Source organism: Solanum stenotomum, chromosome 6 (genome assembly GCF_019186545.1).
Source record: "Solanum stenotomum isolate F172 chromosome 6, ASM1918654v1, whole genome shotgun sequence".
NCBI classification, from domain to species: Eukaryota; Viridiplantae; Streptophyta; class Magnoliopsida; order Solanales; family Solanaceae; genus Solanum; species Solanum stenotomum.
Genome location: NC_064287.1, coordinates 2,656,794 through 2,670,060, shown reverse-complemented (window position 1 = coordinate 2,670,060; position 13,267 = coordinate 2,656,794). Strand labels below are relative to the sequence as shown.

The 13,267-nt window shown below is 29.5% G+C and overlaps 2 protein-coding genes across 2 annotated transcripts; both read right to left on the bottom strand.

Moving 5' to 3' along the window:
- Nucleotides 1–199: 199 nt before the first annotated feature.
- On the bottom strand, nt 200–1,126 carry LOC125867689 (calmodulin-like protein 3). The gene has a single exon (XM_049548254.1). The coding sequence runs from the start codon at nt 989–991 to the stop codon at nt 539–541; it is 453 nt and encodes a 150-aa protein (XP_049404211.1). The 5' UTR covers nt 992–1,126; the 3' UTR covers nt 200–538.
- Nucleotides 1,127–1,439: 313 nt separating this feature from the next.
- On the bottom strand, nt 1,440–2,717 carry LOC125867264 (stemmadenine O-acetyltransferase-like). The gene has a single exon (XM_049547699.1). The coding sequence runs from the start codon at nt 2,715–2,717 to the stop codon at nt 1,440–1,442; it is 1,278 nt and encodes a 425-aa protein (XP_049403656.1).
- Nucleotides 2,718–13,267: the final 10,550 nt, after the last annotated feature.

Sequence of the window (13,267 nt, the reverse complement as noted above, 5' to 3'; positions counted from 1 at the left end):
CTCTTCACATCACCTGTTAAACAGAATAGAGGATAAGAGATACAATATAAACCTTTAGATCTCTAGAGGACATGTAGTTTCAATCAAAACCTTTATTGAACATTACTGTAGGATAAAAGACTGGAGGTAATTCTATCCCACACAAAATGTGTACACAAAAGAGGGAGTAATGCTTTTCTATCAAGATTCTTTAGGGAGGAGCCAAAAAACATGAAATAAAGATTTAGAAAATATAACAAACTATTTACAAGTCGTAAACCTACGAAAAGAGCAGGAAAACTCCTTTTTATCTGTGTTCTTTCTTTCTATTCAAACAAATGTAACAGTGCGGAAAATGAGTGTTTTTTTCTCTCTATTTTTCGTTTCTGATTTTGCATCTAGTATTCCAAGTTCACTTGATTGACTAATTAACATTAGCATCAAGTTGGCTTATTAAGGTTGTAAAGGCTCCATCCCAGAAACTTCTCTAAGAACTGTTCTCAGACCTTTGCTTAAAGGGTACAAGATTCCAACCTCCAAGGTCTTGTCGATTTTCTCGTTAACTCAATGCAGCAAATCCACCACTTTTCATCATCTGCTTAAACTCTATAAAATTCACCATTCCATCTCCATCAGCATCCACTTTCTTAATCATCCGCTTGCAGTCATCAACGGTCCGCCCTTGCTTGAGACCAAGCGATGCTAAGACAGATTTTAATTCATCCACGGTAATGTATCCGTCCCCATTTTGGTCGAACACATTGAAGGCCTCTCTAATGTCTTCCTCCTCATCGCGCTCTTCCATTATGGTCTCATATAGAGCACCAAATTCATCAATATCGATGTAGCCATCGCCATTCACATCAATCTTGTTGATCATCTGCGCCAGATCCGAATCAGACATGAAGATCCCCATGTTCTCTAACGAATCATTCAGCTCCTTTTTCGTGATCCTTCCATCACCATTCCTGTCGAACATATGAAAGACACGCTTGAGCTCATCTGTCTCCATTATTCTGTGGTTAAACAACAATACAGTTATTGATTTTCACGCCACTGATTGTAATTTTTGGGAGAAGATTAGATGGCCTGAACTTTTTGGACACAGGAGAGAAGAATTGTGTCAAAGAGGTGTCTTAGACAGAAAATTCTCAACAAAATGGTTGGCAGTGGCATTCTGTTGAGTGTGCAACACTTATTATTGTGTGGTGATTTTGGCTTCTTGGTTGAGAAAATTTTGGAGAGGAGCTTGGGAAAAGTTTTTTATTTTTTAGTACTATAATAATATTCATTCTGTTTTTTTTCCCTTGACCCACCTTTTGACAGATGTCATCTTCCGGGTTGATTTGAGCAATCAATCACAATTGAGATAAATATGTTTTGACTTGTTCTGTATAAATATAAGACCAGTAAAAACTATTTGTTCCTTTGGATTACATGTGAATGAAGGAAACTTGCATTCAGAAAATAGATCGACTTAGAGAAACAAATTTGAAGAATTCTTGATTTTTCTCTAGTATGGCCATGTCTTCCTCTACCAACGCAAGCCATACTTCTATTCCCTTCCCATCACTAGTGTCCATTAAAACAACCAAATTGGTTGCTATGCTTCCAACAGATGCCCATTTTGGCCTACCCCATCCAAAATCAATGTCATAGAAAGGAAACTTACATAAACTAGTGGAGCCAAGTATTCTCTCTTCTTTATTCAATGTTCTTACTCTATCATCCATATTCTTTACATCATAGCCATGTTTAGTCACATTCTTTATCGAATCTTGAATTTTTTTCACTAGTAACTTATAGTCTAAAGGTCCCTCAGAAACTTCCCAATTTGCCTCAACCATATGTATGATATTTCCCATGGTTTGTTGAGGTAATGGAGGTTGAATTCTTCTCCTTAAGTCTATTGGAGTTCGAATTACATAATTCTTGATACTATTATTATTGTTCCTTTTCTGCATAGCTGCAATAACTGCTTCCCATACAAAGGCTAACACAGCCTCTACTCGAGAAGTTGAACGCTCTGCTTTCGTGTCCAGAGCCAAAATATTGGACTCATTGAACATGAATCTTCTTGCTGCCATTTTTGGTTGAAGTTGATCTTTTTTCCCAAATTGAAACATAGAAAAACTATGGACCTCTTTCGGTGGAAAGATGGAAGTACAATCCATGAACAATTTGTCTGAAATAGTAATGTTGTCATTTTCTGCGCGACTCTGACTAATGCTTGCCCAGGTTTTGAGAAATGTGGCAATGGATGAACCATCAGTTATAAGGTGACTAATACAAACACCTATAGCAATTCCTCCACAAGCAAAACAGTTTATCTGTAGTGCCAACAAGACATTATCATCTGATCTTGTTAATGGATTCATTGGGAGTAATTTTCTCAGGACTTGAATTTTCAGGTTCATAAGCACATTTGACATGTCTTCATGAACGTTGGCACGCGTTAAATCGACACCTTGGTCGTTGCATTCAACTGTGATTCCATCTTTAACTCTTCCTGCAAGCGGGTTCAGGTAACTTAAGGTTTTCGAGAGGGATACCTTAAGAGAATCTATAACATTTTCCAAATCACTACTTGAGTTCTTGTTGTAGAAGAGAACAAATGTAGTGTAACAATTTGGAGCCTTTTGATCTAAAAGAGAAAGCTTGTGGCTTTTATGACTCTTTGAACTTGGAGAAAATGGTTTGATTGTTTCTTTAGAGATAATATCAACTTTGATATCCATTTCCCCTCAATGAGAATATGTTGATTTAGTTTGTACAAATTTTGTGCATATAAGCAGATCAGAGTGAGAATAACAGATTCCCAAAAGTGCCAAAAGGGAAAAAGGACAATAAAGCCGGCAAAATCATCAAGTAGTGTGGTGAGATGAATGAGATCTCGTGGTCTAATTCTGGAAAAGGTCAATCCTAGTAGGGAGATTTTCCTCAGAATTTGAATTAGTCAAATCAGTAGGCTCGGAATAATGGATGATCGAACCAAATAAAAAATTTATTTGTGGCAGAGCGGATTATCCAAGGGAGCAATGAAAGTGATATTCAGCTGCATATAACCAGAGATTAGAGGACAAGACGTATATATAAGGATTTTAAACGAATCAATTTATATTATTATTTGGAGCTTTTCACTAGCTAATTAAATTGAAATGTGTCAAAAGAAGTCTTGAACGAAAAATTATACTACTTTTTTTTTTTTGAAAAAAATTCAAGTTGGAGGTAAAATTAGTATAAAAGTGCAAATTCGATTATTTGCCTTGCGCTTCTATACATATAATTACCTCAATCAAATCCATGAAAAACAACATAATTAATAGTAGTAATTATTTTATATTTATAGATATAGCATATGTTTGTTTTTATTTTATATATTTATAAACATGATAAAGATATAGAATTTTGGGGCCTCTTTCAACATTAAGAATTTATCAAAACTAGAATGATTTTTTCTAAAAAGAAGTTTATATGGATTAAATAAAAAATAATTTGAAATCACATGTCACTTTATTTTTTTAATTTAATTTGAAAGGGTTAAAAAAAACATATGACAGGAAATAAAGTTGACAAATGATAATAATGCAGGACGGATTCATGTGGTATGAGGTTGAGTGGGGCGAAAATAATAATTGTACTATGTCAATATTATAATGATTCATGACTTGTTTTACTTGTGTGCAATTATATATTTTCAGTACATTAATTTCATGCTAAAAATCAAACATATTGAAATTAGTAATTATCAAACATACAATACCAATTTTGTTTTTTTTTTCATATTAAATTGCTTTAAACATTTTCATATGTAATCGAAAGAGACCTTTTATTTTTTGTGAAAAATCAAAATAGTATCACCCCCTCCGTTCTTATTTATATTCACCAAATCAATTTTTACTTTATCATTTATATTCACCAAATTTAAAGTAATAATAAATTTTATGTTGGTGAGAATAATAAATTTTAAAAAGTAATGATGTGATTATAAATTTTATATACATATGAAATAAATGGTTAGTAGATATAAATGTGGGGTTGTTTTAACAAAATATAAACTTGTGGGTCAATTTTTGTACTTAAAAATCCCAAATCATGATATGGAATTCCCATATCATGATTTTTGGAGAATATGGAATCCCATCTCATGATATGAAATTATGAAATGGAATCAGTGTAAAATTGCATGTCCAAACATTGATTCTATCTCATGATATGGTATCACATGACCAAACGCCTATTAAAAAAATCACGTGTCATTTTATTTTTTAATTTAATTTGAAAGGCTTCAAAAAAAAAAAAACATATGAAAGGAAATAAAGTTGACAAATGATAAATGGGGTGGAGCCAGGCGAAAATAATAATTGTACTATGTGAAGTAAGGTGGGGTAGAATGAGTTGAAATCTTTCTGAGTTTACGTGAATTTGTCCTTCAATTGTTCCACTCTATTTGTCATCCCTAATAATATCCCTTGTCCATGATAAACTTATTATTACAAGAATCAAATTAGTTTAGTTAGTGAATTCTGAGCATTAGATAAATCTCTCTTCAACTCCCTCTGAGATTTGAACTATCAACTAATTTTTTTAATTGCGAGTCATCAAAAGAACGAATATGTACTTAGAGAAGAAGTGATAGAAATTGGTTCCTTACAATGTTTTTTGTCTTCACGCTTTCTAAAATCTAGCATATTATTCTATGCAAGCTATAATATTCGAGATTTTTTTTCTTCAAATTTTAGGATTCGTTTGATCATAAATTTTTAAAGCGTTTTTTATTTTTTTTTGGTCAAATATCTATTTGTCCATAGAAATTATCTAGTTTTTGAGAAATTAATTTTTAAATTTCAAAATCTGCTTTAAATCTATTTTTGGGTCAAGATATATATATATATATATATATACTAGTTTTTTGACACATGCGTTGCACATGATTATTAATTTAGAAAATTTAAGCGAAAATTTTAATAATAAGCTTTGCACAAAATAATATTGTAGATTCTTTTGTGAATGTTCAATGTGGTTCATTGTAACATCCAACAATTTAAAATGAATATGAAGAAGCTTGAATTTGGAAATAGTCATTTTTGGAAAAATTTAAAATCTGGAAATTTGGCAGTCCAGAATCTGGAAATTTGTCTAAGTTCAAAAATCTGGAAATTTGGCTAAGTGTGGAAATCAGTGAGTTTTTGGCCAACTTTGAGCAGTCATAACTCCTAGCTCAGGATGATTCAGGAGTAGTTCCAGTTATGTTTAGAAAGCCCTTGGAACGATCTTTCCAACGCCACCGAGTTTACTCGATTCCGAGTTCGTATGAGCGAGTTATGCCCTTTGAAAGTTGGGCAGTTGGCAGGGAGTCCATTCCGGAAATTTAAGGGCATTTTGGTCTTTTCACAAATCAATTGTTTTGGTTATATTAAAGTGTTAGACTGATTTTATATCAGTTTGTCTCATTTTTTTTTAAGAGTAAAGAGCTAGGGCTTGGGAGAGAAGAGAGAAAGAAGAGAAGGAAAAGGAGAAAGAGAAGAGCAATCAAGGAGATCATCGTGGATTTTTCGTCGGGGGTGATCCCTATCAAGGTATGTGAGTCTTTAGTGTGGGTTTATCCTTTCCCCCCCACATACCAAGCTCGTTTTTATGATTTGAGAAGAGATTGGATTTGTTGTTGAAGTTGTTGAAGTTGTTAGTTGTTGTTGATGTTGTTAGTTGTGTTGTTGAAGTTATTGTTGGTTGTGGGACAGGATTGGGCTGTGTATTTGAGTTGTGATCTATTGTATGTTGAGAGATTGATGATCCTTAGTGTTGGTTGGTTCATACCCCCACACACCAACTTGTTTTTAATTCCAAGAGAAGATTTATTGGTTGTTGAAGTTGTAGTGGTGTTGTGTTGAAGTTCTTGCTGATTTAGTACAGATTTCTGGCTGTGATTTTTGAGTTGAATCTATTGTATAATAAGGGTCTTTATGGTTCTAAGTGTTGCTGCTGAAACCTTGAGGTTGAGAGGGTTTAGAATTGGAAAGAAACAAGGGGAAAAAGTCGGATTTTTGGGGAAAAAGGGGCTGGGCTGTTGCACCTCTCCTAGTGCCAAGGACACCAATCCTTCCCTTTCATTCACCATTTCTTTTTTCATACATGTTCCTAGGTATTATACCTATGTTTCCTAGTTGTTTCCAACACTCCAAGGTACTTCCAAAAGTCAAGTAAAACTACAAGTCAAGTGAAGTTAGTTTCCAAGTCAAGTGAAGTTAGTTTCCAATTCAAGTGAAGTTAGTTTCCAAGTCAAGTGAAGTCAAGCTTAGAAGTAAGTAAGTCAAAGCAAGTCTTTAAGGTTTTCCAAGAGTCTTCATTGAACGTTTTAACTTCATTCTAAGGCTCAAGTTCCAAGTTAAGTATTGAGTTTCAAGTCAAGTCAAAAGTTAAGAGTTTCATGTTAAGTTAAGAGTTTCACATCAAGCCAAGAGTTCAAGTAAAGTAAAGAGTTTAAAGTTGAGTTCTTTTCTCAAAGTTATTAGGGAACTATGTATTCCCAAAGAAGTTTTAAAGAAATGTTTTTACATTTAAACAAGGTTGGAAACTGAGATTTCCAAAAGAGCCTTCGGGCTAGTTTTTGAGTAATTATCTCATATCAGCAGGAAGAAATATGTTTTAAAAACATAAGAGCCAGTACATTTTTGGGAGTAGTATCGAGCACCGAATTGGGGGAGCGTTCAAAGAACCCACAGCCCCCATAGAACCATGTTAGCCACCATGGGTAGAAAAGGATCATACTTTTTAGATGAATCCTTTTCAGATTAGACTAGTGGATCCATTAGGCAGTTCAGGTCTTATACCTTTGGCCGGGTATAAGATGCTCTGGCAGCGTGAGGTCGATCGCTGTATCATCACTATAGCTCTTATGTGATGGTTGTCGGTTAGAGAAGCTCCCACAGCAGTTATTGTATTTTTCATACACAGAGATTATTGTATTTTTATATACATCAGTTCATTGTATTTCTATATACATTTCAGGCTTATTGTATCTTTGTATACACACAGAGTTTATAGCATGTTTTAAACAGTCTTTCTTTATATCGCACTTGTTTTAAATTGCCTTATATTGAAAGAAGTCAGTCAGGTTGAGTTGAGTTGAGCCAGGTAAGCTATTCAGTTTCTTCCAGATTTCCTTCTAGCCTTTGTTGCTTAGTTTTCCAGCTTGCATACTCGTACATTCCATGTACTGATGCCAGTTGGCCTGCATCGTTTGATGATGCAGATTCAGGTACCCCGGATCAGCATCCTGCACGTCGTTGATCCAGCTGAGCACTCCAGAGTCAGTGGTGAGCCTCCTTGCATTCCGGAGGACTCAATTATTTTGTGTTCTTAGTTTTTGTTTTCTTAGGATGTTGCGTGGTCTGTCCCAACATCTATCTCAGTATTTTAGAGGCTTCATAGACAGACAGTCAGTCAGTTAGTTTTGAGTCTCTCATCTATATATATATATGTAAATATTCTATTTTGAGATTCGAGTTGCCTTTATGGCCATATTTTATAAGTTAAGTTGTTTTGTAATATTGCATTGCATTGAGTTATTCTGTTGAGGTTTTCGCTGAGTTAAGAAAGCCAGGCCAAGGGTTCGCTTGGGGCCAGAAATGGTCTCCGGGTGCCGGTCCCGCCCAGGGTGTAGGCTCGGGGCGTGACATTCATCATATATATCTCTTATTCACACGAACCTATGAAGATGGTCAATGAAAAAATTTATTAGTTAAAAGCAATAATTTATATATTTATTTCAGTTTGATGAGGTTCAATCATGTAATTAGTCGTATCTCACTAATATTACCTTATAGACGATATTTATTATGTATTTTTCTTGTCATCTAACTAGATGTGCTTTGCACGTGTATTCCACTTAATCTGTTTAGATGTCACATGAACATGTGGAGAGCAACTACATTTTATTTTTTAGAACTATTTTTGTATATTAATTTTTTTTTTTATATATAAATTTTAACATAATAGATGACGTTCTTTTTGTTGGCTCTCATATTTGACTTCTCGATTGACTGTGTACATAAATCAAAGATAGTTATTTGATTGTCCATAGTTAACTGAGAAATGCTTTCTTTTTTTTACCGAAAAAAATAAAAACCAAAATTAAAGAATATATTATATCTGTGAAATCATATATATAATCACCTTTTTTTCTTACACCCAACAAAGATATAGTTCATATACTTGTAAAAAAAATTCAATTTATTCAAACAAGCATGATTCGTCCAAGGAAAAATAACAACACCGTGTTATCACATATATAGGGGCGGTCTAATAATATGAAAAATTATTGGTCAAAAGTTAATATAAGGAAAACTGAAAGATAGAAATAATTAATGTAATAACTATGAGAATTCATCATATTATAACTAAAGAGTATAAAAGAGTGTAAAAAATATTTTCAATCATTTGTAATAACTAAGAGAATTTATAATGTTATAACTAAAGAATTAATGTGCAAATTTCTAATAAATTTTATACTTACATAAATAAGTAGGACTTTTAATTAATGTTACTATTTTTTTTATAGGTATTAGATTTTAATTTAGTGTAGGGACAAAATGAAAATGTTTATTCCATGTTACTAAATATAAAATTTATTTCACTAATGATAAATTTTAAATGATTCATATATATTCACATATTTTCACATTTGTTGTGTGTGTGCGCGCGCGCGTGCATTAATGAAAATATATATCTTATATAAAGTAGCTATAAATAAATAATAAAAATTAAACTAATATAGACTTCAACTGGCGTTATTAGAAGTCATATGAATTTTTTTTCGTCGAAAATACTGAAATATTAAGAAATAGTAAATGAGTAAAACAAAAGGGCAGTGTTTACATAGTAATAACTATTTTGAAACAAACTTTCTGACAATCTAAATCACATAAGTAGCATTGACAAATAAAGTCATTCTTTTGTCTTGAGCATCAAAAAAACAAATCGTGACGATTCTCTAACTCTTGAGAAATTTAATAATTTTGGGAAAAGATATTCAGAAACATATATCTACATCACAAGAGAAATTGTTAACAAAAATAAATGAATTTATACTACAATAAAAATTAAACTAATACAAAATTCAACTGGAGTTATTACGAGTCATATGAACTTTTCTTCGTTGAAATACTGAAATATTAATAAATAGTAAATCAGTAAAACAAAAGGGCAGGGTTTATATAGTAATAACTATTTTGAAGCAAACTTCTAACAATCTAAATCACATAAGTAGCATTAATAAATAAAATCATTCTTTTATCTTGGGCATCAAAAAAATAAATCGTGACAATTCTCTAACTCTTGAGAAGTTAAGTAATTTTGGAAAAAGATATTCAAAAGCATATATCTACATCGATCATAAGAGTAATTGTTAACAAAAACAAATGAATTTAGACTACAATAAAAATTAAACTAATACAAATTTCAACTGGCGTTATTACAAGTCATATAAACTTTTCTTCGTCGAAAATACTTAAATATTAAGAAACAGTAAATCAATAAAACAAAAGGGCAATGTTTATATAGTAATAATTATTTTGAAGCAAATTTCCTGACAATCTAAATCACATAAGTAGCATTGATAAATATAGTCATTCTTTTGTATTGAGCATCAAACAACAAATTGTGACAATTTTGTAGCTCTTGAAAAGTTTAATAATTTTTGAAAAAGATATTCAGAAGCATATAGCTACATCACAAGAGAAATTGTTAACAAAAACAAATGAATTTAGACTACATCATGTTAACTTCATATATTGGAACATTACATACTAATGTATATACTAAGCAAAAACATAATTACTATATCATCAGAATTATTTTCCTCAAGTACTCGGGGTTAAATAATATACTCTCTTAGGATAGAACAATTTACTTTATCGGAATAGTGGTATCTCATATTTCGCTAAACTTTGAACTCACTCAACGACAATAAATCACACACAATTTTTTAAAATGCAAGAAGAAAAAGAGTAGAAGATTAAAAAAAAATTGTGGTTGAAAAATGAGAGGAAACCCCTCTATTTATAGTCAACAAAGGGCAGTATGAACAAGTGATTTTTGTGTCTTATCTGAAAAATCATAACCTTTCCAAGAAATCACAGCCCTTTGGAAAAGTCACATCTGATTGAAAAAGTCACAACTCTTTGGAAAAGTCAAAACTCATCGAAAAATCACAACCCTTTGAAAAAAGTCACAATTTATTAGAAAAGTCACAATTCATCAAAAAAATTACAACCTAAGTTAGGAATGTTATAGTAATTTAACATTCAAGTTAGGAGTTCATACTTCCGTTGGTTTCTTTTTAAAGTTTTAAAACTTGCTTCCCCAAATATTTTTATTTTATATATATATATATATATATATATATATATATATATATATATATATATATATAAAACAAACCCATCTATTACTTTATAATTGTTTTGCTTGATTTGTATAAATGTACTTCAGATTTATTTTGCTTGATTTGAATAAATTCTTCTTCATCCTAGCCAATATATGAGATCTCTCATCTTGTACTGATGAATTTTTGTAGCTACAATGTAAGTTGACGAATTGTAATAACTAGTAATTCTGTTTTTTATAAAAAAAACTAAAAAATTTATGTTATAATTTTAAGATAATATATTATTTAGTTTATCATAAAAATAATGATTTTATGGCAAACTTATATATATATATATATACTAGATATGGGACCCCGTGCCAGCACGGGGCCCAATATATGTTACTGTTTCTGTTTTAATTTATGTGGTACGTATGAACTTTGAAGTTAATCAATTTTTTAGTATGTTTTTATATATTTTAAGTTGCTAATTATTTTTATTTAGAGTATGTTTTACGTAAATATATTATAAATCACAATAAATAACAAGTTAATTTAAAAAAAAACCTTATAAAAAATTCAATGACTTTTGAAATTTCATTTGTATCACATAAATCAGGACAAAGCGAGTAATATATATGAAAATGACATAAAACGTACTATAACTCACAATCATTAGCAACTTAAAATATTTATATATCTATATTTCTCCCAATTTATGTGGTATAGATGAAATTTTGAAAGTTAACAAAAACTTTTTATATGTTTTCAAATATTTTAAGCTATTAATTATTATGATTTATAATACTTTTTACATAAAAAATTTATTTATATAAAGTATAAAAGAAAAAAATTTAAAAAAGGAAACATAAATGTTAGCAGGAGTCCAATCTATGTTAATTTCTATGTTATAATTATTGTAATACCGATTGAATTTGGAGAGCCAACAAATTTTTTTTAAAGGATTTTTTTTATAAATTTTAAGTTGTTAATTATTATAATTTATAATATTTTTATTAATTTTAAACCAATATATGTTTTTCTCTGTGGAATTTGGAGAGTCAATTAAAATTTTAAAATATGTTAAGTTGTTAATTATTATACCTTATAGTACTATTACGTGATTTTCAAATAAAATATGTAATTTTTTTATTTCAATTTATATGTCATTGATATAATTACATATATTAAGTAATGAAGAATTAATGTCTAAATTATGTGACACCTATGAATTTTGGAGTGTAAATCAAATTAGTTATATGATTAAAAAAAATAAAGCGGTTAATTATTACAATTTATAATACTTTTTATATATTTTTTAAATGATATATATATATATATATATATATATATATGATATTGATATTAGTATTATAATAAATTAAATTTTATTATTTTTAAATTTATGATCTCAATTGTCAGCCTATACCACATTATAAATGTTCCAAAGTAGATATCAAATTTACAAAAATGTCGATGCCAGCTAAAGTAATAAAATAACATCTAAGGGCATGAACCTATATATGTATATATAAAGCTGAATATAGACAATCTGATGTGGCATCTCTCTATGATCAGTATTTTTATTCATCTTTTTTCTCTTTTTTTTGACATTTTATCTTTGTTTTGTATTTCTTATTTGTATTTTAAAAAAAAGTATTTATATCATACGCAATTAATTATGCCCTTTATAACATTCAATACACTAATATAGATTTAAGTAAATGAAAATGGAAGATGAAAAGATAAAAACTATTCATTTTTTATAACTGTTTATAATTATTTAGCCTATAAAAAAAATTGTTGACCATTTGTAACAAATAAGAACAAATTTCTTCACTTTGGCTCTTCTTTTTCTGACGATGATGATCAATATATGGTATCAACTTCTGTCGCTAAGATGTCCATCAAATTTCTAGGTCATGTGACTTTTTTAACAAATGAGAAAGAGAGAATATCTCATGATTCTTGTGAAGACATTAATGTAAAGAAGGAGATTATGTAACAAAAAGTTCTTTTCAAAATAAAAGACTTTTTGAAAAAATGTTTATTCCTCCTACAAGGAGAGAAAATTTATTGTGGTTGACAAATTTATAAGAAGACTGATTAGTGTTTCAAAGGGTAAGAAAAATTATTTGGAGAAAAAATCATTCTATTTATGGAATTTGTATCAAATTAGGAGGAGAACAAGCAAAAATTTATTTTGTGATTTGAAAAGAGAGAAAATTAGATATTATTTCTTTCAACCTCATTATTCTTCTAATTTCTTTCTTCTTTTATTTTGTCTTGATTTTTTCTATCTTTAAAGTTTTTTTTTTCTTATTTATCTTTAATTAAAGTTTATATATATTTTCTTAAAAAAGAATTTAAAAAAATGATCATATTTTGTTCCTTTCCTCATCAATGCTATTAATCTCATAATTAGTGTTATTTATATTATTTTCTTAATTACTTTTTTTTCTTTCATTTAATTATTCATTTGAAGAAATGAGTTATTATAACTTTATAAGAATTACACATGTATTTTTACATAATTGATTTGTTATTTTTAAAATTTTTGGATCATTCTTCATCTTAAAGTTTCTATCTATATGTAATAATAAAGCTAAAATAGAAACTGTGGGGTGACACCTTCTTAGCAATAGATACTTATTTATTCTTATCAATGTTTTTGACATTTTTTGTTATTTTTTTCTTAAAATAATTGTTGCCTCGATTTTTAGTTTTAGTTTTATTTTTTTTAGCATTTTCTAATTTTAAAAGACTGAAAATTTTATATTGAAAATTTACAAAAAATAAAAAATGATTTATTTAACTCCTATTATCATCAATATTATTATTAATTTGTTTTACTTCTTTTCTTAATCTTGATTTCATCATTAATGTAATTTATATCATTTTCTTAGATATATATATATATAT